We start from the raw sequence: 21,938 nt of genomic DNA, 5'->3' as shown, positions 1-21,938 counted from the left end.
GTTGCAGGAAGGGAAATACAATTAGATACAAGGGAAAAATTCCTCCCTGGGAGAACAGTGCACTGGAACAGGCTGCCCAGGAGGCGATGGAGACTCCATCTCTGGATGCATGCAAAAAGCAGCTGAACAAGGCCTTGAGGAACATGGTCTAATTTTAAAGTTGGCCCTGTTTTGAAGCCTCTGTGAATCCCTAATTTGCTTAGGTTGGTATATTCTGTGAAGACATAGCCTTAACATAATTACAAAATAGGCTTATTTGGTGCTCTTGCTGCAGTAGCCTTTGAAAAAATATGTATTTTAGTCTACTTTGGAACGTTTTATGAAAAGGATCGTTTTATTGTTATGCAGAGGCTTAAATATAAGTGTCCTGGAACAAATTTCCCAAATTTGGACAACTTAAGTCCTGAGTTTCCAGGCACAAAGACATCACCTTTGGGTGGTACACATTAGGACATTACTCACCTGCTGGTTTCCCAATGATGTTCCACATGGCCTGTTGTGGGTTTTTTTCCAGAGGAAGCTGGGCTTATGAACACTTTTGAAATTCTTGATACCCCTTTTAAGTACTTGAATACCTTTTATGGTTTAGGCTTTTGTCTCCTAAAAGCACGCACTTGGTACTTTTAGCTTACATTGGGTATTGTTTGCCTTTTGTACAGTCACAGCAGTGTGGTTCAGTGCTTGCTCATCCAGATTGATGGTTCATGTGCAGCTGCATAGATTTACTGGGGTTTTTTTTTCCTCTTGAAGTTGCTTTTGTCACAGAGTATAAGATTTCTTTTGTGGTCACAGGCTGGTAGCTTTGAAAGCCAACATAGTCAGAGTCTTCCATTTGGAAACCATCTTCTAGTGTTTTCATTTGATTTTTTTTTTATCTTAATGTATCTTAGTTTCTTTAGCCTTTTCTTTTGGATGTCAGAGAGTTAAAAGCGTTATTCATTTATGCCTATCAAATGCAGTAGAAGGGAAATTATACCACTTTTGTTCAAACAAAAAAAAAGCCTGTTCATTCTTTGTTTAACAAGTATACGCTGAAACAACTGCTAAGGAAAAAAGTGTTCTGGAATGTCAAGTAGCAAACCTTCATCTGCCACCTTGTTCTCTTGTAAACAGAAATAAGAGATTTAATCATGGGTGCGGTCTTGTTTGAACAGAGTACTCACTTAATTCAAACATGCTTTTCCTCCTGAAACTGCTTGTCTGGACTCATTTTAGGGATGACATTTTTTCCACTAGTTTTTATTCAACAGCCACCCTGGGTTCTAACCATTTGGGCTGCAACCATTTTGGGACTGGTTTCCAGTAACTGAGGCTGAATTTGTAACAGCCCCAGCTCCTCAGTGTCATTCATACAAGCAATGTTGTGTGTCCCACCTCCTCTGGAGCTCAGATGGAGAAAATCAGAGCAAAACTGGAATGCTGTGTGTTTTAACAACAGAGAAGTGCATTTTGTAGTTTGGGGCTGGATTTGAGGTTACGGGGTCACTTCACGATGAAGCTCATAACCTGGAGTGACAAAGTGCAGGTCACTGACTTCAGTGGAGCTTTGCACTGTTTATCTTGAAAAACGTTTGTATGGTGTTTCTTATTTTAGGCATATGCTTGTGTTTTGATCAGTGCTGGATGTCTATGTTAAGTTTTCAAATCCATTACGAAAGGAGCTGTTGTAAAATGAAATATGCATTACAAATTATGTGATATGTATGAAGGCTAAATCCTATCTGAGTGGAAACACTGTGGGAGTGAACAGAGATTCAATGTGGAGCATTCATATTACAGGTGCACTAAAGCCCAAACTAAGGGAAACTGGAAAATCTGCTCTAAGAATAGTTTGTACCTAAATCGAATGCAATTTGTGAAACTCAAAATCTTCTATATATTTTCATATTCATTATGGATTTGTAGTTTTAGTTTTATTTATTAATTATTTTCTTAATTACATAGTGGTTTTTATCATCAGTCTGCTGAAGGCAAATACTTATGTCAATGTCAGTATGAAAAAGCTGATTTGTTTGGATGAGAGAAAGATGGCCCAGGTTATCCTCAGAGATGTTCCATGTGTACCACTGTGTAGGTATTATATTGCTATCCCTAAAAGAAATACTTTTATCTGTTTGGCTTCTTGCATATTTATGGATGACTCAGCTGGTAGAAAATTCAGAACGTACAGTGCTACTGCAGAATATTTTGTGTGCGCCTTGTGGTGTTCCACAAGAAGTGGGATTGCAGGTACCCCACAGTAGTAGTGCTGACCAGAATGCAGCTTCTCTGTGAAGTTTCACGGTACCCTGAAATACTAAACGAGGTATATCCACAGATCCAGCAGCCTTGTATAGACACTTGGGGTGACGCCAGCATGGGGAAGGGTTTCAGACTCCTTTCCTTGCTGCTTCTATTACACTACTTTTCCTGGGAGCGTTTTTGGGTCCCACATGGCTATGTGGAAGCAGCACACCTCCTGCCAAGGCTCGGTTGCACAAGTGCTTCAGCGGTTCCCTCTTCTAAGTGTTTTCATCTAGTGTCACTGCAATCGTAGTGCCTGCTGCCTCATCCCCTAATCAACTGAGCTGCTCTAGCTATCTTTTGAAGTTCATTAGGTGGCAACTCATGCTATTTCTTAACTTTCCCTCCCCTATCACATAATTACTAAATAATTTGAAATATTTATTGAGCATGAAGCTTAATTATTCCGTAGATGAGCGTAACATTCAATACTCCCTTGGGAATGTGGCACATGGCTAATTACAGCTTGGTAATGAGCCATGCAGTAGGCTTAGAAGAAACCTCTGAAATGCCTGCTGAGCCCCAGCAGTGCACCAGAAAGAAGGGTGAAGAGTGCAAACCTTGTGAAAGCAAAATGAGGATTTGAATTTCAATAGATAAAAGAGAAAATTTTCCAGAAAATTATGATTGGGCATCCAGAAGTAATATTTGGGCTAACTTTGGGAGGCACAGGAAAAGGGAATGGAGGGGGAGTGGAAAGAAATAAAACTGGGGGGGGAGGACGCTGTTACTGTTCCAAATGTTGAGGTAGGTTTAATATCCTAAGTCTTAATACAGGAAGAGACTGTGTCCCACCAGTAAAGCCTCTGTGCTACCCTAAAGATCTGAGATTCCATTATTTATATCAATGCTTGCCTACCTGTGAATAAACGCTTCCCAGTAAATCCCAGTTTACTTTGAATATTTTGCATTTTGAAGATTCTGGAAAAGATCCTATAGCTTTTACTTCTGGATTTTGTGGGTCAGACGTTGTAAGTGTTACAAGGACTCCGAACAAAAATGAATTTGAGTGGATGACTATTTGAAATGCACTCTAAAACAGAGTGCACAGTAGTGCTTCAGAGAAAGACTAGCTGAAGGATTCACTATGGATTCAAGCAAAGGTGATGTAATGCTCAGCCATCATTTCATATGAACATAATGTAACAAAAAGCAAAAGAGAAATAAACCTGAAGTTTTAAATGACCTCTAGGCGTTAGGACTTCGATTTTTCTAGTCTTCCAACTCATCACCTCCTGCCATCTACTGTGTTGCTTCATGGGTTCAATATCGACTCATGAAAAAGTATGGTGTCCTCTGAATTTCCTGCATCAGTGGGTTTTTATGTGAGGACTCCCATCCAATTACTGACACAGAGTAACCGTGCTTGTGCAGCATGACCTGGGCACAGCTTACTGTAGTACGGCTGTCGGTTAATTGCAATTTTCCCTTCCTGCGACTTATTCACACTAATGCCATGTTCCTAGGTATTAGTTTTGAACGTCTGAATTTCAGTAAAAGCACTATTATTCTCCAGGAAAAGAAATCTCATTGAATTAAATAAACATTGTAACTCTATTTCAAATGATTAGTGACTTTTTAGCAGGCCACAAAAAAAAAAGAGACGAGCCTCATTAATTTACAGCAAAAAACATCACTTCTTTCTGAGATAACACTGTGGACCAAGTATCTGAATGTGCGATTAATTACTTTTGTTCTCAGAGACTCAAAAATGAGCATGTATCTGTACCGTGCATTTTAATGACGGTGTTTTGCAGAGCATGAGAATTTTCCATTATAGCGGTTGCATTGCAGTAGAGGGGTTTAGCTCAGCCCTTGCTTAGTTCTGTGTATCTTCATAAGAAACATTTGTGGTTTAATCCTTCGGTTGTGCATTTGCATGTTTTAGGAGAGCTAGCTACATAATGGCAGCAAGGTGTGGTACCCTTCTCGCACAGTGCTGTGCCCTATAGGTAACATGCGGGTGAGGAATTAGAGCAGCAGCATTCAGCTTCCAAGCTGCAGGCCACCTTCAGGCTTCCCAGAGTGTGATCCCAAGGTTGTGATCCTGTATCTCTAATCCAAAATGCTGTTAGTGCAGGTGAGAGATTGTGGTTCTGCAGACATGACTCTCCTCTTCATACAAATCCACTGCTGTGACTCGTGGATGCATCTGGTGGATCCTCAGCACTTTACTAAACTTGAGCCTCACTTTCTTTTTCTAATTTCCCATGCAAGCTGACACAAAACGCTATTCAGAACAAAAGATTGAGCACTATTGACTTTACAAGCCTCAGATTAATACAATTTTATCAAAATAATACAATGTCCTTCCTAGCGTGGCAATTGCATACTTGAATATATCCAAAATGCTGATGTTCTGATGCTGCAAGCTCCAGTATGGCAGACTTTTTAAGAAGATTAAGAACCATCTAAACTCTTTACCTTATTTTTAGCAAGGTTTTCAGGTAGCATGATGTTGACATCACTATGTAGCTTCTGAACTGAGCTCACTTAAATGCAGTCAGTTCAGAGCGTGGGCAGAAGGGGACCTTAAGCTGGTCCTCTGCACTCAGCATCAGCAATGTGCCCAGCTTTGCAGTTGATGCAGAGCAGAGAAGCAGGTTGAATTAAGCTGCCTGAATATGACCAAATTGTCACAAAGGGAATTAAGAATTGGTTACTAGCACACTGTAAAACACCCAGACTTCCTATGTAAACAAGGCCAACACTAGTAAAAAAAAAAAAGGAATGAATATTACTTTTACTAATAACTCTGGCCATTCATTTAATGGCCCAATGATGCACTGTTAACATAGCTGGATGTTTTAAGTTGATCCAATCCTAAAAAAAAAAAAAAAAAAAAGTAACCACGTTCATGGCCTTGTAAGGCATAGCTTTACACACACATCTTCTCTCACACCTCAAGATGAATATCCTCTCTATTCCCTATGCATCATTTTCAATTTCCCTTCTTTTGTTTGATTAATGAGACAAAATAACGCTTCAGTTAAAACAAATTAATATTCCAATAGCTGAGAAGAAAGATAAATCAATCTAAGATTCTTGTGTGTTTTCTCTGCCTTTATTTGGGAAGAGCTCTAGGTCTTAAAGCTATAAGGTTTAGTGAAGTCCCAGCAATAGTGCAGGCAAAATTTAACAACACACATACAAAGAAAAGTATGAACATAAACTTCTCACACTGGCCTATTCCCATGGTGTTTAGACCCTTCAAATACTTGTAGACATTTACCATATTTTCCCTTAGTCATCATCTGGCTACGCTTGTACATACTTAGGCCTTTTAGTCTTTCCTCATAAATCAAACTCTGCAACCCCTGATTACTTTTGTTACTTTCATCTGAAGCCCTGCCAGTTTGATGACATCTTCCTGGGATCAAGGCTTATTCCAAAATCTGCAGACAGAACTGTAATCATTGCTGCTTCTGGGGTCAGTCCCGAAGCTAGAGCCCATGATGCTTAAGAAGGGGATAGTGAAAGCTTCTGTGGTGCAGGGAGAATGGTGGGAGTGACGCTACACTGGGCACAGGCTGGTGTCCTCAGAGAGGGTTCAGACCAGAGGGGAGGTGTTCCCTTCTACTAGAATTAATTTTGCATGTGGGTAATTCATTGAGGGAGTAAGAAACTTTGCTAATATTGTGGTATGGTTGTTAGTCCTTGAGATGACGGACAGTATGCGGAGGAAAATTAAAAGCAAAGAAACTGTCTAGTGGAATGGGAGGTGGAAATAAGTGAGCTGGTGCTTTCCCCATCTCAGTCTCTGCTACTGCATCCCTAGGCTGGAAATTCTCAACTGCTTTTGGACCAGGTGGCACCAACCGAGAGCTTCTGTGAGGAAAAAAAATAATAATTGTGCTTATGTAAACCAGAACTTAAGTATAATTAGAAAACAAGTGCATGCAAGGAATGAAGGTGATATCTGGATACTAGCAGAGGAGCAGGCTGCACATCTGATTCATACTGGCTTGGATAGATGCATGCAGATTGAAAGCTCACTAAGCCTCGAGGGCAAAGCAAAATGATAAATGACAATGTACGGCCTTGGCAAGGAAAGGGGGAATTGCAGAGCTTGTTGTCACAACGGAGGTTGGTGACAAGCTTCACTGTGGGGCAAAGGTGCAGCAAGTGTTGGCACCCCGGAGAAGAGGCCCGATGGATGATGTGGGGCTTCCTGACTCCCCCCCTGTTGATCTTCAGTATTGAAACAGATCTGATGAGACCACAACAGTTTCTAGGAAGACATGGGGTAATTTACCTCAAGGAAAAAAATAATGTGAAAACATTCCTTTTAAAGTTTCACATTTCCTGTGGCTTTGGGTGATTGGCAAAGTGGATTTACTTGCGGGCTATAGGCTTTCTGATTTTCTCTTTGAGTATGAACTACAGTTTGTCACTGCCTTCTCCTGAGCAAGGTGACATCTGAAGTCTTACCCACAGTCTAGAAAGTAAGATAAACCAAAATATGATACGCTTTGCTCATCCAGACTTCTTTTTTAATCCCACAGTTTACAGACATGTTCCTTGCTGTGAGAAATGACTGAAGTTAAGCTTGCTCACATTTGTCCACTAGATTACCAGGAAAATATTTTTCAAAATCAATACAGAGAGAAGTTACTTTTTCTTTCCAAACCCAGGAGAATTAAATTCTGTCGGTGAGAGGTTGTTTCTAAAATACGTGGTCAGATGTTGCTTGTTCCCATGCAAAACAAGATCTCCTTTGCCAAATATGCATGGCGTGTTTGTTCCGTGCTATGCATAGTGCTTATGGTGGGTTGCTATCAGTGGTCAAATGAAAAATGAAGGCTCAGTTCCAAGCTCTTAGTCACTGTTGTTCTCAATATGTGGAATCTCAAGGGAAAAAACCTAAAGCTGTCTTTTTTTAAGAAACCACAAGGGCCCATGATGACCATTCAAGGTATTTAAATGTAGTGATTTCTTACAAACACTTTCATCAGTTTTCCTTGAGTAATTTACATTACAAAGATCAACTGATTGTTAATAAAGGGAAAGTAAACTTTTGCTTTCAAATTTGTCAAAAAAATAGCTTTGTAAGGTAGGGCCAATGGGGCTGTGTCTGTCCTGGTTGGGTAAACCGCTGTGGGATTACCAGGGCTGCTTAGCATGCTCCTGCCACGATTTTGGCTCCTAGTGGCAAGCTGTCATCCAGACAGTGCTGGAACCTGATTCAAATGCAAGACAGCCTTGGCCTATTTTAAATACTGGTAAAAGCATAGTCTAAAGGAGCCAGTGGCTCCCCTTCCCCTGGGGAGCACTATGTTTCCCCCTACCTTCAGCATCTTGCACTTGACATTTTCTGGTAGCATAATTCACATTTGTGAGGACTGTATCTCTTTTAAAATTACCTTCCTGTCTGGTTGCCGATGTGCATCTTTAGAGTGGGTAATGTGGACTAGATGGTGGGTTTGAGCCTTTTCCAAGTGATGAGGATGTTGAACCCAGGTTTCTTACCTCCCGGGAAATTCTGGCACCAGGAGGCAGTGAGATGAAAAGGGACAATATCCTTCCTTTGAAATTATGCACTTGTTTAATGTGTGATGAGCCTGATTCTGCTGTGTGAGGCATGTCCAAGTGTTTCTTGCACTCAGCAGCTTTGAGGGACCTAATTTTTGGATATAAGTGGTACTTAAGTAGGTGCCAAGGTACTCAGGCTGGGGCTGCCCAGCTGTGCCCAGAAGGACAGATGCATCTGGGGAGCTTCCAATCAAAAGCTTGGTTGGGGAGGAGAGGGTTAGATCGCAGGGCTGGTCCCAGGTTTCAAGGAAATCTTTGTGGAAGAGGAGAGTCCATGTTTAAAAATTGTAATTTATAATTCTCATTGAATCTATCCCCTTCAGAGAGTGTGTGCTTAACACATCAGAAACAGAACCATAACTGATACTACTGAAATGGTTGAGCAAGAGTTAGTCCACAGTTACTAGAATAATTTTATATGATACTCATTTCTAATTCACACATTTCTCTTTCCTGCCTTTTCTGTGTGTATACCAATAATTGTTAGGCGATTGTTATCTTACCTCCTTCCAGTTCTTTATGTTTTTATTCTTCCCTTTCTCTCTCTCTCCTTTTAAAAAAATACTGAATCATGAAAACATCAAACAGAAGCATAGTTCTTGGCATTTAAAAAAAAAAAAACAAAACAAAAAAACACTTTATCCAACTTGGACTTCTGATATGAGTCCAACCCTGTGGATAAGCACATTTTGGATTTAAGAATTTAGGTGTGCTCTCTCCTTTGTTACAAGGCTGGTGTTAGTGGACCAGTGTGGTGTCCACCGCTCTCATTAAAGATCAAGGCAAAACAAATCCAATCTGAAATTACACCATCTGTTTAAAGTCCTGGAATAGCTTACATTTGTCTCAGTGTGCTCTGTCATCAAGTACTGTGTGTAAACACTCTTTTTCCCAAAGTCCATAGCTTCTGTGCAGTTAGAGCTATATTGAAAAGATTTTTTTTTTCATTTCCCAACTAGTCTGAACTTACTTGGATTTGATGCAGGTTTTTTTCCAGAACTAATTTGGGAATTTAAATGGAAATTCTAATGCATTATTTTTGCAATGTGTTTTAAAACTTAGGAAGGGCAGAAATATTCCTGTGCACAGACGAGCTTAATGATACCTTTTGTGTTTTCATTTTCAAGAGGCATTTGTCCCCTGAAGAGTTCCAGGAAGTCTTCAAAATGAGCATTGAGGAATTTGATCGTCTGGCACTTTGGAAGCGGAATGACTTGAAGAAAAAGGCCCTGCTTTTCTAGCCCCTCCCGGATAAAATATGTGCTTAATCAAAACAAAAATAGTCTTGCCAGAACTATCACATGCACTTGCTGTTGAACCATTGTCCAGCTTCATTGTGTTAGTATGTGTCAGGGGAAACAGGACAGATTAGATGGCAATGCGTTGGAATACAGAGAATTTGCTAATCTTGCATGACCAGCTGGTTTTGTCAGTAACTCCTGGTCCTACCCAGTTTACAACGTGCAAAAAATCTAGCTTGAAAATTATTGTTGCTTGCAGTTATTGCTTGATGCAAATGGAAATTCTGAAAGGAAGAGAAAAAAGTGTAGCTGTGACAAAGGAAAGACATCCAACATTTTGTTCCATTAAGTTTTACAACACAATTTTTACAAAATCAAGTAAGTAATATAAAATTCTCCAACAGGGGATCACATGCTATTAAAAACATGGTAAAAGCCAAAGAAAAGCATGTCTGCAAGCAATTATTGCAATTGTTTATGTGTGGTACTTTTTAAGAATGAAAGCAAAAATATGGAAGCACCTTAATTCTACTTCTTATATTTAGACACAGCCTACTCTCTAAAAGGTCATATTTGTCTAGAAGGTAACTAGCTATCTTTAATTACAACACAAGAGTTTTTATTTTATTAAGTATATATTGTGACATAAAACAGTTATAATGACTAAAATGTATACAGAACTACTTAAGAATTTAGTCCCATTCATCAGGAAAACTGAAGCCTTATACAAAACTGGTTTAAGAGTGTATTGTGCCAGTTGACTATGTTTTCCTACTGGTTTGGGGTGTTTGGAAAACTTTTTTTTTTACATTTCGTGCTGATAAAAATACCATGTAATCTTAATTATATGTAGATAGATATATCTATCTATAAAATAATTATTTTCATTAATACATGTCCTAAGTAAAGACATTCTTACTTTCTCCACTTTCTGGCTTTACACAGTAAGCCATGACAACTGTGATGGCAATTGGTAGGTGTGGAAATGGAACAGTTCAGCATAAAATGTAACAAAAAAAGCTTGGTGTGCTCTATCAATAATACATCCAATTATAATCAAATATATAAAACCCTCATGCATTACTATTTGCATGTTTTCTGTACAAGTCAATTTAAAAAAAACAAACCTATGTGATACTGGTGCAGTACCTTGAAACTATCTTAAATAACAAGCAAAGCTAACAAAATCTGAGCATTTGATATGAGCGTTAGACCTTGATCTCTCTTCCAGCTGAAAGACTGTATTAAATTTAATAATTTCATATGGTCGAAAGTATGGTTGCTGACAAAGAATGTTTTAAAGTGAGTTGCTAGTTTTGTGTGATACTAAAAGAGCATTACAAAAAGTACATTTTTCAGCCATGTGTCAGTATTCTGCATTTTTACTGCCTTGAATGTTTGTTACTCACTTCCTACTTCACTATGTCTCTTTGCATTTCCTTAAAGTAACTGGTTAATATACGCACTACAACACACTATTTCAGCTGACCCAGCATTGGAAAAATCAGAGCATTGAACATGCCTTCTTCCAACTAACTTTCAAAGTCCATGCTGTTGGAAACAAGTATTTTCTCATGACCTTAATGTTTTGTCTGATGATACAAATGTTTAAAAAATTCATTAAAACAAAGACATAACCAAATGAGTTTTCTAATGTGTGTATAATTTTTAGATTGTAGTGCTGCTCTGGATAGGGTCTTCCCATGATATTACTGTAAATAAGATGTAACTTGCACTGGATTTGCTCGCTGAGGAGAGCATTAAGTGTACCTCAGAATGTCAAGTTACTGTGAAGTTGGTCATGATTTAAACAATCCATCAAGCAACTGTCACATCCGACCAAGCACAAGCTGCTTCACTGGTGATGTCCAGTGTACAGAACCATTAGCCAGTCTTAATTGAGAGCTCCTGACCACCTGAGACCTCATCTGTAATGCTCTTCAACCTCAGGATAATGTGTTACATTTTGCCTACATGTCAAAGCTGGCAGGCACTGAGATGGGCCAGTGCAGAACGTGATCAGCACGGTCTGTTGGTGCTACGAAAATCTAAATCCAGGAGAACAACTGGCTGGAGGGTGCTGATGAGTAAATTTGATGTTGGTGAAGACCACTTTTCTCATCTACACCTTCCTGGGACATCAGGTTGATTACAGGCATTTTATCAGTGAGTAAAAAAATTGCATGTTGATCAAAGAAATCCCTATACTGGTGCAGATCAGGTTCAATATCAGTCTTCATATATAATTTGAAAATTGCTTAACCACAGCAGCTATTGTACCAGTTTAGAAACCAACCTATGCTGTAAGGAAAATGTGCCAATAAGCCATGACAACTGTGATGGCAATTGGCAGGTGTGGAAATGGAACAGTTCAGCATAAAATGTAACTAACAAAGCTTGGTGTGCTCTATCCATAATAAGTCAAATTATAATTAGATATATAAACCCCTCATGCATTACTATTTGCATGTTTCTATACAAGTCAATTTAAAAACCCCAAACCTATGTGATACTGGTGCTGTACCTTGAAACTATTAAGTAACAAGCAAAGCTAACAAAATAACAAAAGCTAAGAAGCTGAGCAACACCTGTGAACAACAGCTCCATGCTGCTGTGCTGTATTATGCAGATGTATGGCTGATGGCAAGCAAGGACAGTGAGAGCATTTGAGCTCTGTTTGACTCATTTACGTTGTTTTGAGCCAGTTAGTCTTACAATGTCAAAAGCCTTAAAAGTGTCTCCTGAAGGACCTTGTCCTACCTGATCTAAATCAGATACAACTTTTTTTACATACCCCCATGTAGACATTTTAGCTCGTGAGCATCAGTTCTTACCACAACTCACAACTGTACCTAGGAGTGGTACCCTATCATCTACTTATGTTGGCTTACAAGTCAGTTTGTCATTCTGTGCTCCCTTTTATGGTCAGTGAAGAGAGAAAAATCACTTCAGTTACATCCTAATGTTCAAATCTAGTTATATGAATTGCACCCATCATGTCCGTGGACTATAAAGAAAGCCAGCCCAACTGCAGAAGTATGCATTGCAAGCTACCTAATCTCAGATAAAATTAATTCTGTGCCTACAGTCTAGAAGTGAAAATAATAAGCCAGATTTTACCCAGTTGGTGGAATATCAGTCTTGCAACCATTGGTCGTTCCTAAGCCATGTTATCAAATCACTTTCAAACTATCGGGACGGTACTTTGAATTGCACAGGTCTCACAAAACCCCTTAACACAGTAATTCTTTGTGTTCATTATGCTATTCACCAAACAGACACGTATTTGGTGCCAAACACGCAAAAATGTTTTAGAAGACAGTCAGTTTATCAACTTAGGTTCCTACTACCAGCCAAAACCCAAAAGGAATTTGGCTTCCGTACACAAAACCTTTGCTGATGTTAGATGAACAAGTACTCTTGTGTGTCCTTCTAACTTCGTTTTCCTGAAAGTTTGAAAAGGTCTGTGGATGTCAGTTCTGTGCAAAGGTGGCATAACTCAATAAGCTGTTCTGTTTTTCAGACCATACATGTCGGTGTATCACTCTATATTTAAAGTATCTACTGTCATATGGTGTGCTGACCTATTTAGTTATGCTTTATAGCCTAACTAAATTCTCATTTACAGTATGATATTGTATGCTGGATTTGGCACCAGCCAAATATACCAGTGTAAAAGGGCCATAAAGCGAGTAGTGTTGTCGTTCACTTCACTGCTAAGTTTTCTGTACATCACCTAAACTCTGTAAAGCAGAACATGGCATACCAGAGTATACATTTCTTTTTCCAAAAATTTATCACAGTTTCCCCGTTTGGAAACTGCAAATTTAAATTTTAGTCACGTAGTCTTCTTTCGGGAACTTAAAGTGTGTCTTATTAAACATGAACAGACTAACATGCATAATCAATATTCTGGTTTATTTCTGGAGTTCCATATGTTAATCTTAAATACCATTATGAAAAGGAAAACACATTTCAGAGTAATGAGATAAATCTTTGCCAGAATATTCCATCTAATACTGTGGTTCAGCATTGGCAGTAACATACTCGGAGTCTCAACAGATCGTCGGCTGTTTATTAGGTAATGCTCTTTATGGTTATTCAGATAGCATTCCATAGTCCTGTTTTCAAGGAAATGCTGTCTGTCAGCATTTTGGTAAGTATGGATATAGCTGTGCAGCTCAAGATCAGTATACCTCTTGAAGGAAACTATCTTGACATGTATACAAGAAGCAAGGGAATTCTGTCAGAGATTTCACTTTTGTACTTGGATCTGAGTTGTGTGTCTCAGCTGTTCATGACAACCCTGATGTATGACCTAATTCTCACCTCATGTGTTTTAAACAAGGTATGTCTCAAGCATAGCAATGAAAGAGCCAACTTATTTTATCATTATAGTCTTTGAGACAAAGGAACACTTGGATTTTTGTGGTTGCTGAAGAATAGCTGACCAACAATTCCAGATAGGAAACCAGGCATGCCAGGTTATCGTTACAGCTGTCTGAGAGGGCTGGACATTTTCGTCTGACCTTTTGCTATTTCTTTTCCTTGTGGTTCAGGGGAGAACTCTGAAAACTGAAATTGCAGAAACAAGAAAATACATGGTTCTGAGAAGCTACCTGGAATCTAATAACCCTCTGAGACAAGGCTAGTTTTACATGAACAAAAAAGACGCAGTTCAGAACAAGAGAGATGCCTTGTCTTACATTTGTCATTTTGATGTGGAACCAGCTAACGTTTCCCAAGCAGGACCAAGCCAGATCGTTAATTATATCAGCTGTTTCACAGATCTGCAGGAAGGTGCCATCCTGCTGTTTGCGGATGAACTGGGTGAGGTCCCTGGGGCCGCTGTGTGTATGGTGCATGGGTGTCACAGCGTCCTCGTCTTCTCCTGCCCCTTTGACTTGTGTGTGAGGACAAGGGTCATGTTTTAAGCAACGTAAGATCCAGACTGTACTTTGACCAATCTGATTACTTGATAGGGCACTGGAGTAGCTACCTTTTTTCAGATATCTTGAGTATCTATAAAAAAAAAATAATATCACAATGACAGACGACAATTCTCTTGTGCATATAGAATTAAACCAGAGGCTTGCATTTCTTCTTGATATCGAGGCCACCTCTGAGCTGTGGCGAAATCCTGAGGCTCACGGGAGGTGCCTCCTCAGGCTGTTGGAGTCTTTGTATCCCGTCTTACTTCTGTTCTGTGAAAAGCCATGTTAGCAAAGGTGATAAAAATGCATGCCTTTGAGACACTAGATCTCAACTGTTTACTTCTCTGGTAATGAAGCACACACAGCAAGCTGAAGTTTGTTGGGTTATTGCAGCTGGTTACTATTCCCTCCTCACAACCCCCGGCTCAGTGAGTAACAGCTAAGAGAGGTAAGTAGGTTTGTGTTTTACCAAGTGCTTTTACTTTCATGATTTAGCAGGTTTTCTGCCTACCACTGTGTTTGACGTGTTGACTACTGTGCACACAGGTATTTGTAAGTAGGTAGGTTCTAGGTTTTTTTTAAATGGTTGAACAAATCTGCGCAGCACTGGAGCAGTCTGGAGCAGCCATAGTTCTTCTGTGCCCCGTGCAGCAGCACCAGAGTCAACAGCAGGAAACCGAAAACGGACAAAAGCAACATGTCCCATGTAACTACATGTATAATGTTTCAAGGCTATAAGGAAGAAGTTTACTGTCTCAGCTATGATATATTTACTATTTGTTAGAAGCAGCCTGGATATCCTTGATTTCTGTTTCCAAATCTTGTTACATTTGTGTTCTGGATGATTTGGTGTTGACCCATTTTCTCCACTTCCTATGATGCACTGCTTTATTACATTGTCTAACTCATCTCTCCCCTAAAAACTGGAAATTTTATGGAGACTTTTTTGAGAAGTTTTCAGTTTCTTTTGTGATTAAAACCTTTCTTTGCCCTTGATAATTCTTCTGCAAGCTCCCATCAGCATGCTGTAACTTGTGCTCAGGAGGTGATCTGACAGAAGAAAGGCATTACAGGATTTGCTTTATATTTACTATGGACATTATAACATTTTTTTTTTTTTCATGGGAAGAAGAAAGGTAAGAATCACTTTAACTTTTTACTACAAATGGACATTATTCTGGAGCCGTGCTTGAGGTAGTCTCACTATTGCAAGTTGATTTTTTTTCCCCCTGAGCAAACACATTTCTGAACTCTGACATGAGTAATTTTCATTTTTTACGCTACTATCTATATTTTTTTTTCTATTGACTGATAATTAAATAAGTACCATGACTGACAGCAAATTAATACAATTGCCATTGTTAATGGTCTGTCAGAATTTCCTTGCAGTTCTCTGGCCTGGGATAATTCAGCTGGGGAACCAGGTTAATACTCTTCATGTCACTTGACAACTATGCTAGTCAGACTTGAAAACAAAATTCTCCCAAGTTAAGGATGTGAAGTATAGACACTTCGGGCTCCCCAGGTTTTGCCAATTTTATACTAGATATTTTTTGTTTCCCAGCTAATTTCTCATAGATGGAAGTGCCTGCAGGACTTTATGAGTCACTGTATAAGCATCAAATTGTTAAAATTGCATTTTTTTCCTTAATCCTTTTTTCACTGTAATAACTGGATATTCTTATAGTGCAATAAAAATAACATACTAATCAAAGGATATGGAAATCCTGTATTACATTTTAAATGGGACAGAAGAGAATACAAATATAGAATAGAAGCTGAAATGTATCTTCTATCTTCTTTCCTTTTTTTTTTTTTTTTTTTAAGTAGGGTCTAAAGTTAAAGGGCTGTACGGAAGAATGTTCTCCTGTTGTCATCAGTGGGAGGACTGCACTGCTCTAGGCCATTACGAGGTGCTGCATTTCAAGCCAGACAACTTTCTCCAGGGCCTATAAATGTTTTTGAAAATATTCCATAAAAATATAAATACCCGATTATGTGTTTTCACGTCTCCTTTATCTTTGTACCTCTGAAATAGTCTCACATATAAATCAGCATACTTTGGGCCTTCTATGCTCATGAAAGGACTAAAATCAGTATTTCTATACTAATATCAGTTTGGCAACACTGCTGTTACTCTGAAACTAGAAGTATTTATGAAAATTTTCTTGAACCCTATCTTGCTTACTGAAAACTGGTGAAATGTCTGCTGTAAAAAGTTTAGTAAGTAGAGGCCTAATACTTGCAAAACAAACCTTACAAAGATATTTACATTATCAGACCTTGATTTCAATATACTGTGCAGAAGGTAAGCATTAAAGTAGCAGTGCCCAACCATAAATTAGGTCTTTCTCTTTCAAAATCCTTCTAATTCATTGGCTTAAATGGAAAATTTGGAAAGAGTTTTTGGAGCAGAAGTATGTATTTATTATTTTTAAAGGTCTCATTAGAGGCAAACCTGGCCAAGCTTTCTGGAAGGAACAAGAAAATTACTCATGTAAAAGAAGAGATGTTGTATACCAGTGAGTCGACTCAACAGTAAATAAGGTGTAAATAAAGGGTAACTTCAATTAGCTTTTCTAGTGCTTACAAAAAAGTGTTCTTCTGTAGGAAAAATGTGCAAAGTAATCATATCGTGAAACAACACAGTGGGTTTATCTGAATAGTTGAGATTTTCAACAGAATTACACAGGCATTCTTTTGACAGGTGGCAAGTTTAAGAGCTGGCTCTTCCCTGATCTTGATGGTGAAGAAGAAGGAAGGTAGTGGGTTTCGTACCTTGTTGAACATTGAGGGGGAAAAGAGGCAGGGAAGGGCAGAGATTCCATTTTTAGCCCAATCTTGCTTGCATTCAAAGAAAGCAGGGACAAGGAGACAAGATTTACATGAAATCTCCCAATGTGTTCAACCTTGATATGAAAATATAAAATAACAAGACTAAGATTTTTAATTTTTTAAAAAAGGTTTGTACTACCCAAAGGTAAAGCTCCTTTTCAGTGATGCTGGGGATTTAATATGCAATTAATCAAAGGATGTTAGCCTAGCATTTTGAAAATGTCAGGTGCTAAATGCTAAGCCCACTGAAATCACTGGCAGTCTTAGCTACACAAGGCTGCAAAGGTCAGGTTATATAGAATTTCTTTTTAAGCTGAAATCAGAAGGAGGAATTGTTTGCTTATGTTTAGCTCCAGCAGAAGAATATGAATGGGAAGTAACCATTTTTAGCTGCACATTAAGATTCTATAAAGTATATATTATACCTTTGTATGTATTCCTGTCTTCACCCTGATTCAAAAATCAATTAGCAGTGGAATAAAGAACCTAATTTAAGATATTTTTTTTCCCATTGAAGAGAAGATAGTTGCAAATAGCTTTGTTATGCAGGAGAAGACCTGTCTGTGTAGGGTAAGAAGAGGCCTGTGCATTATATAAAAGCTGCATAATCCCTCTTCTTGATGTTTCTGTGATGTACACTTTTTCAGATTTGCTTTCTGCAGAAAGGTGAATGGGATTTCTGTAAAAGTAAGTTTTACCTGTATAAGGAGTCCTTTTGGGACACAGATGTACCCAGCACTGTGAGACTCCTGAACTAAATTTTAAAAGTATATATAAAATATGATAGGTGGGGGTTTTTTCCCTGAGTAAACCTGGAAAGTATGTGGGACCCACAAAAAAAAACAAAAACCAAAACAACTCGTTGAAGGGATGCTTCAAAAAGACACTTTTTAAAAAAAAAAATCAGAATGATGCTGAGTATTAGAGTTTTAATAAGTCAATTCTGCCATAATAGGATCACAGTATATAAGAAAGGGAAAAAAAACACCTTTATTGAGAGCTTTCTGCTGTGCATAAAAGACATTTATTTCTACTTTGTAAATGCCTCAAGCATCTGAGACAGCTGTAGAAACACTGATGTTTTCCTTACAGAAAAATCACAAGGTAACTGAAGAAGATTTTTGTTCTAAAAAGCCATAACTTGCCTTCTGTTTTTGAAATCGTGCCATCATTATGTTTTACTGTGGCAATTACTGTAATGTCACTCCATCTCTTGACAGCCCAGATTGCACAATATTTTTGCTTGCTTTTCACTGTTGGGGACCATCCGTTCCCCTGTGCCAGCACAGTGCCAGGGCAGGAGGCAGCGGCAGCAAGGCTGGCTCCAGGCAGCCCTCATCTCCCCTGCCCGACACCAGCATCTTCTGCACGGGCCAGTGTCTGAGCTCTACGTGAAGTCAGTGTTTTGCCAATTGTATTTATTTTATGTCTGCTCAAACAACAAAAATCCCTCAACCACCCCCCAAAAAACCCCAACCAAACAAAAAAACCCCACCAAATCCCAAACAACGCAAAGAGGCAGAGTTTTTTGACAGCCTTTCCAGTACCAAAGGACAAGAACATACAGGCTCTTTCTTACCGCTAGGATTTCACTTGAAGATCCTGAAAAAAAACCCCATATTCTTGTAGAGGCACCTTGAAAGGTTTTACTGAAAAGTATTGAGCAGGCTTTCAGGGGATACCAATCATCACTTACATCATCCAATAGCTTTGCTTATACTTGTTTTCTCTCCATGATGTTGCTGAGGTTTTGGGGCCTCTAACACTATTGAGTTGTCTGCTTATGGACTCAGTCCAAGGCAGATTTGAAGTGTAATTGAGTGTATCTTTTTTAAAAAACTGACCCATGCTTTTAAATGCTCAAAGTACTGTTTTTCTGCCTTTTTACATTATTTGAGTGAGCCAAATCCAAATTGCTTGGAGTCCCTTACAAGGCATTAAATCACAACAAATGGTTGGAGATTTTTTTTCTCATGCCTGTGTTTCTCAGATTTCATCCAATGTTGATTTTCCAAGGGAAAAAAATATCTTAAAACATGCATAATAACTGTTCTAAGCACATCCTAAAGATAATAAACATGGCCTGTCATTGTCATGGCTTTTCTCCTTCAGCACACTAGGGATTATCTGATGGTTAAAGTCCCAGTCTTGTAAACAACTATATCGGGATACCTTACTGCTGGGACTGTTGGATTATTTTTCTTTTTTTTTGTGATAACCAGTGCTGAGAAGATTACAGGAAGATATGGGCATCCCTATGACTAAGCTTCATCAAGTCATGCCTAAAGCTTGTGAAGACTTTCTACATTAATGAATTTACCCTTGATAGAGCAGAAATGTATTGTGAACTATTGAGAACAAAGACAGTATTTGGAACGTGCATGAGTGTTTGGTCTTAAAGCTAGAAGGCACTTTTTCAAGCACGGAGGATGTGTGTTTCAAATACAGTGTTTTATACAAATTTGCCTTCTACTACTTTGTGTTAGAAGATCATTAGTTTAAGAAGTTTATTGGGTGCAAAGTATGACGTACAGTCACTGTGAACCACAGATTTCCTATAAATGACGTGACTTCAGTTTCCATGCAAGAAACTCCATAGTAATCAGTTGATTTATTTTGATGATACTGTGTTTGAGGTGAGTTACATGCTGTTCCTTTTAATTCTATAAAATAGAATTTGTATTTAAATATTGTCATTGAAGACTCACGAGAAAGAAATTCACTGAATCATAAGGTCTATTTTGCAGCTGAAGTAGATTGTGGAATGCACATGGCTGCACTCAGAAGTGGGGGGACACACACAATTTTAAAATGCATCATTGTGGGAACTAAGAATTCAAATAAGAAAAAAGTTCTTTTGAGCCCTTCAGCTTTAGAGAGAATTTGTCTTCAAGAGGAACTGTTTGTGCTGCCTGATGTTTGCCTCTGTGGCAGATGGTCTGTTCTTTAGCCCCTATGGAGTTACCACTAGAAGACAAGACGTTCTTACCAATCAGCCTAAAGACAAACCACTTGTTATCTCACTTTCTCATCTGGCATAGGCCATAAAGTGCTTATTTTCTTGCCAGTGTTGTGATGACTTTTTCTCGTCATTGTGCCTTTGCTGACCAACTTCCTAACATCTTCAGGACATTTCTGTGAAAGAAACACTGCAGTGTTGCTAGAACCAGGCAACCTTCTTACAGACTGCAGAGGTGCTACACGATGTCTTGGGGAAGGCAGAGGCTATTACTTAATGTAAGGTGTGCATTAAAATTTATCAAACCACAGGCAGTAAAGTCACTGAATCCTGAAAGCATTCACTGCAAGCATACAGACCAGTGGTACTATGCACAGATTACACTGCATGCACCACAGCAGCCAAGGGCTGTGCTTTTACAAGCAAAGTTGTGGATTGTTCTCACTAGCAATCATGTTTTACAGGTCACAATACAAATCAAGTAGCTATAAGACAGCAATAGGTGAAAGCAATTGAACTGTGGAGAAGAGGAGCTACAGTTTAATTTTTCAAGGCCGACTAAGCCCTTTAATATTGCCAGAAAAATGACTACTTATAACTACTCCAAATCCCACTCCTGCCAGCTCCCAACAAGCAGAATGAAAAAAGGGCAGGTAGGAGCAGGCTGCTGCTCTCAGAAGAGCTCATGCAGTAGGCGAGTCCTTTCCTGCCCATACCCAAAGGCGTACAAGAGAGAGAACAGCTGAAAGTGAGAATTTAGGCTAGGTAATTTGTCCTGACAAGGTTGGATTGTGAATTCAGCACTCCTGGTTTAGGCTACAGAGATTTCATGTGTTTCCTAGATGGCCATGCAGTGTAAATGCTGAATAAACAGAATTTTCCCTGGTTGAACCTGTTACTTTGGGTATCACCTTGCCAGGATGACTGAGTATGATGAAACAGGGCAGAAGACCACATTAAACTTGTCCAGATCAAAGAATATTTTATTCACCAAAATTTAAGATGCTTAATGAGTTGTGTACTCTTAAGATGTGTGACAGCATAAGATACAACCTTGTACAGAATGATGAACTTGCATGCAGAATGTTACACAAATGCGTCTTACAAGAAACCATTTGTGCATCCAACTGTTGCACTTGAAGAAGAGATGCTCTAGCACACAGCTGGACTAAAAATGAAGAAATATGTTGCCTTAACTAATGTTCTTGCTTTTGTAACATTCCTCTGTGACCTGAATTTTCCATTCTTTATGGACAGAGAAAAAAAACAAATATGTGAACTTGTCAAAGTCGGAACATGTTTACCCACTTTGTCCATATGTAAGTTTGCACTGGTCCAACGTGGATTTTTGTTAAAAACCTGAAGCCTGCTTTTAAGCTCTTGAAGGACACTTTTAGTCAATATAAACTTTAATCAACATCTGGCTTGTATCAAGCTAAACTGAGATGACAGAACTCATTTCTATACCCATGTTGGGTCTATGTGTGGTTTTACACCATCTTAAACTGTGACTTCAGATAAATGGCAACATGCTCAGTGGGCTCCTGTTCCACATTTGGGTTCTTGCCCCGCAGCCGAATTGCAGTAACAGCATCTCCTGGGCACGAATGGGACAGGGACGTGCTGCACTGAAGCTCCAGTTACGATACCGCAATATTCCAGCATTTTCTTCTTGGGAAAGCCTCCATCCTCCAAGGATGCTTCATCGGGGGCAGGAAACCCGTGTCTGCACTGCCAGCGCCAGCCTCGCAGGGAGCACTGGGGCTCATCTGCCTCTGCCCGGGGAAGCTGCGCCCACCGGGACCCCCTGCCCGGGGGCTGCCGCACCCCCGGCCGCTGCCGCACCCCCGGCCCCTCCCGCCCTGAGCCCGGGGGCTGCCGCGCATCCCTCCTGCCCTGTACCCCCGGCCCCGAGTCTGGGGGCTGCCGCGCATCCCTCCTGCCCTGTGCCCCCGACCCCTCCGGCCCCGTACCCGGGGGCTGCCGCACCCCGCTCCCCACCCCCCGCCTTTGTTCCGCTCGCCCCGCCTCGCCCTGCCCCCTCCCCGCGGGGCGGGGGAGCCGCGGACCGGGCTGTAGGAGAGGGCGGGCCGCCCCCCCGCGGCCCCGCCCGCACCCCGCCCCCGCGGCCCCGCCCCCGCCCCGCCCCTCCGC

General features: G+C 39.8%; 1 protein-coding gene across 9 annotated transcripts in view; it reads left to right on the top strand.

The window, feature by feature from the left end:
* Positions 1-10,698, top strand: part of ABLIM2 (actin binding LIM protein family member 2) — a 144,836-nt gene extending 134,138 nt beyond the window's left edge. For all 9 annotated transcript variants that reach the window (XM_056351376.1, XM_056351359.1, XM_056351342.1 and 6 more), the window contains one exon: positions 8,943-10,698. In XM_056351376.1, coding sequence (XP_056207351.1) covers positions 8,943-9,056 — 114 coding nt within the window. In that variant the 3' untranslated portion in view covers positions 9,057-10,698. The remainder of the gene's footprint in view (positions 1-8,942) is intronic.
* Positions 10,699-21,938: the final 11,240 nt, after the last annotated feature.

This window comes from Falco biarmicus, chromosome 1 (genome assembly GCF_023638135.1).
Source record: "Falco biarmicus isolate bFalBia1 chromosome 1, bFalBia1.pri, whole genome shotgun sequence".
Taxonomy (NCBI): Eukaryota; Metazoa; Chordata; class Aves; order Falconiformes; family Falconidae; genus Falco; species Falco biarmicus.
Note: the sequence above shows the minus strand (reverse complement) of the source record. Positions and strands in the feature narration are given on the sequence as shown.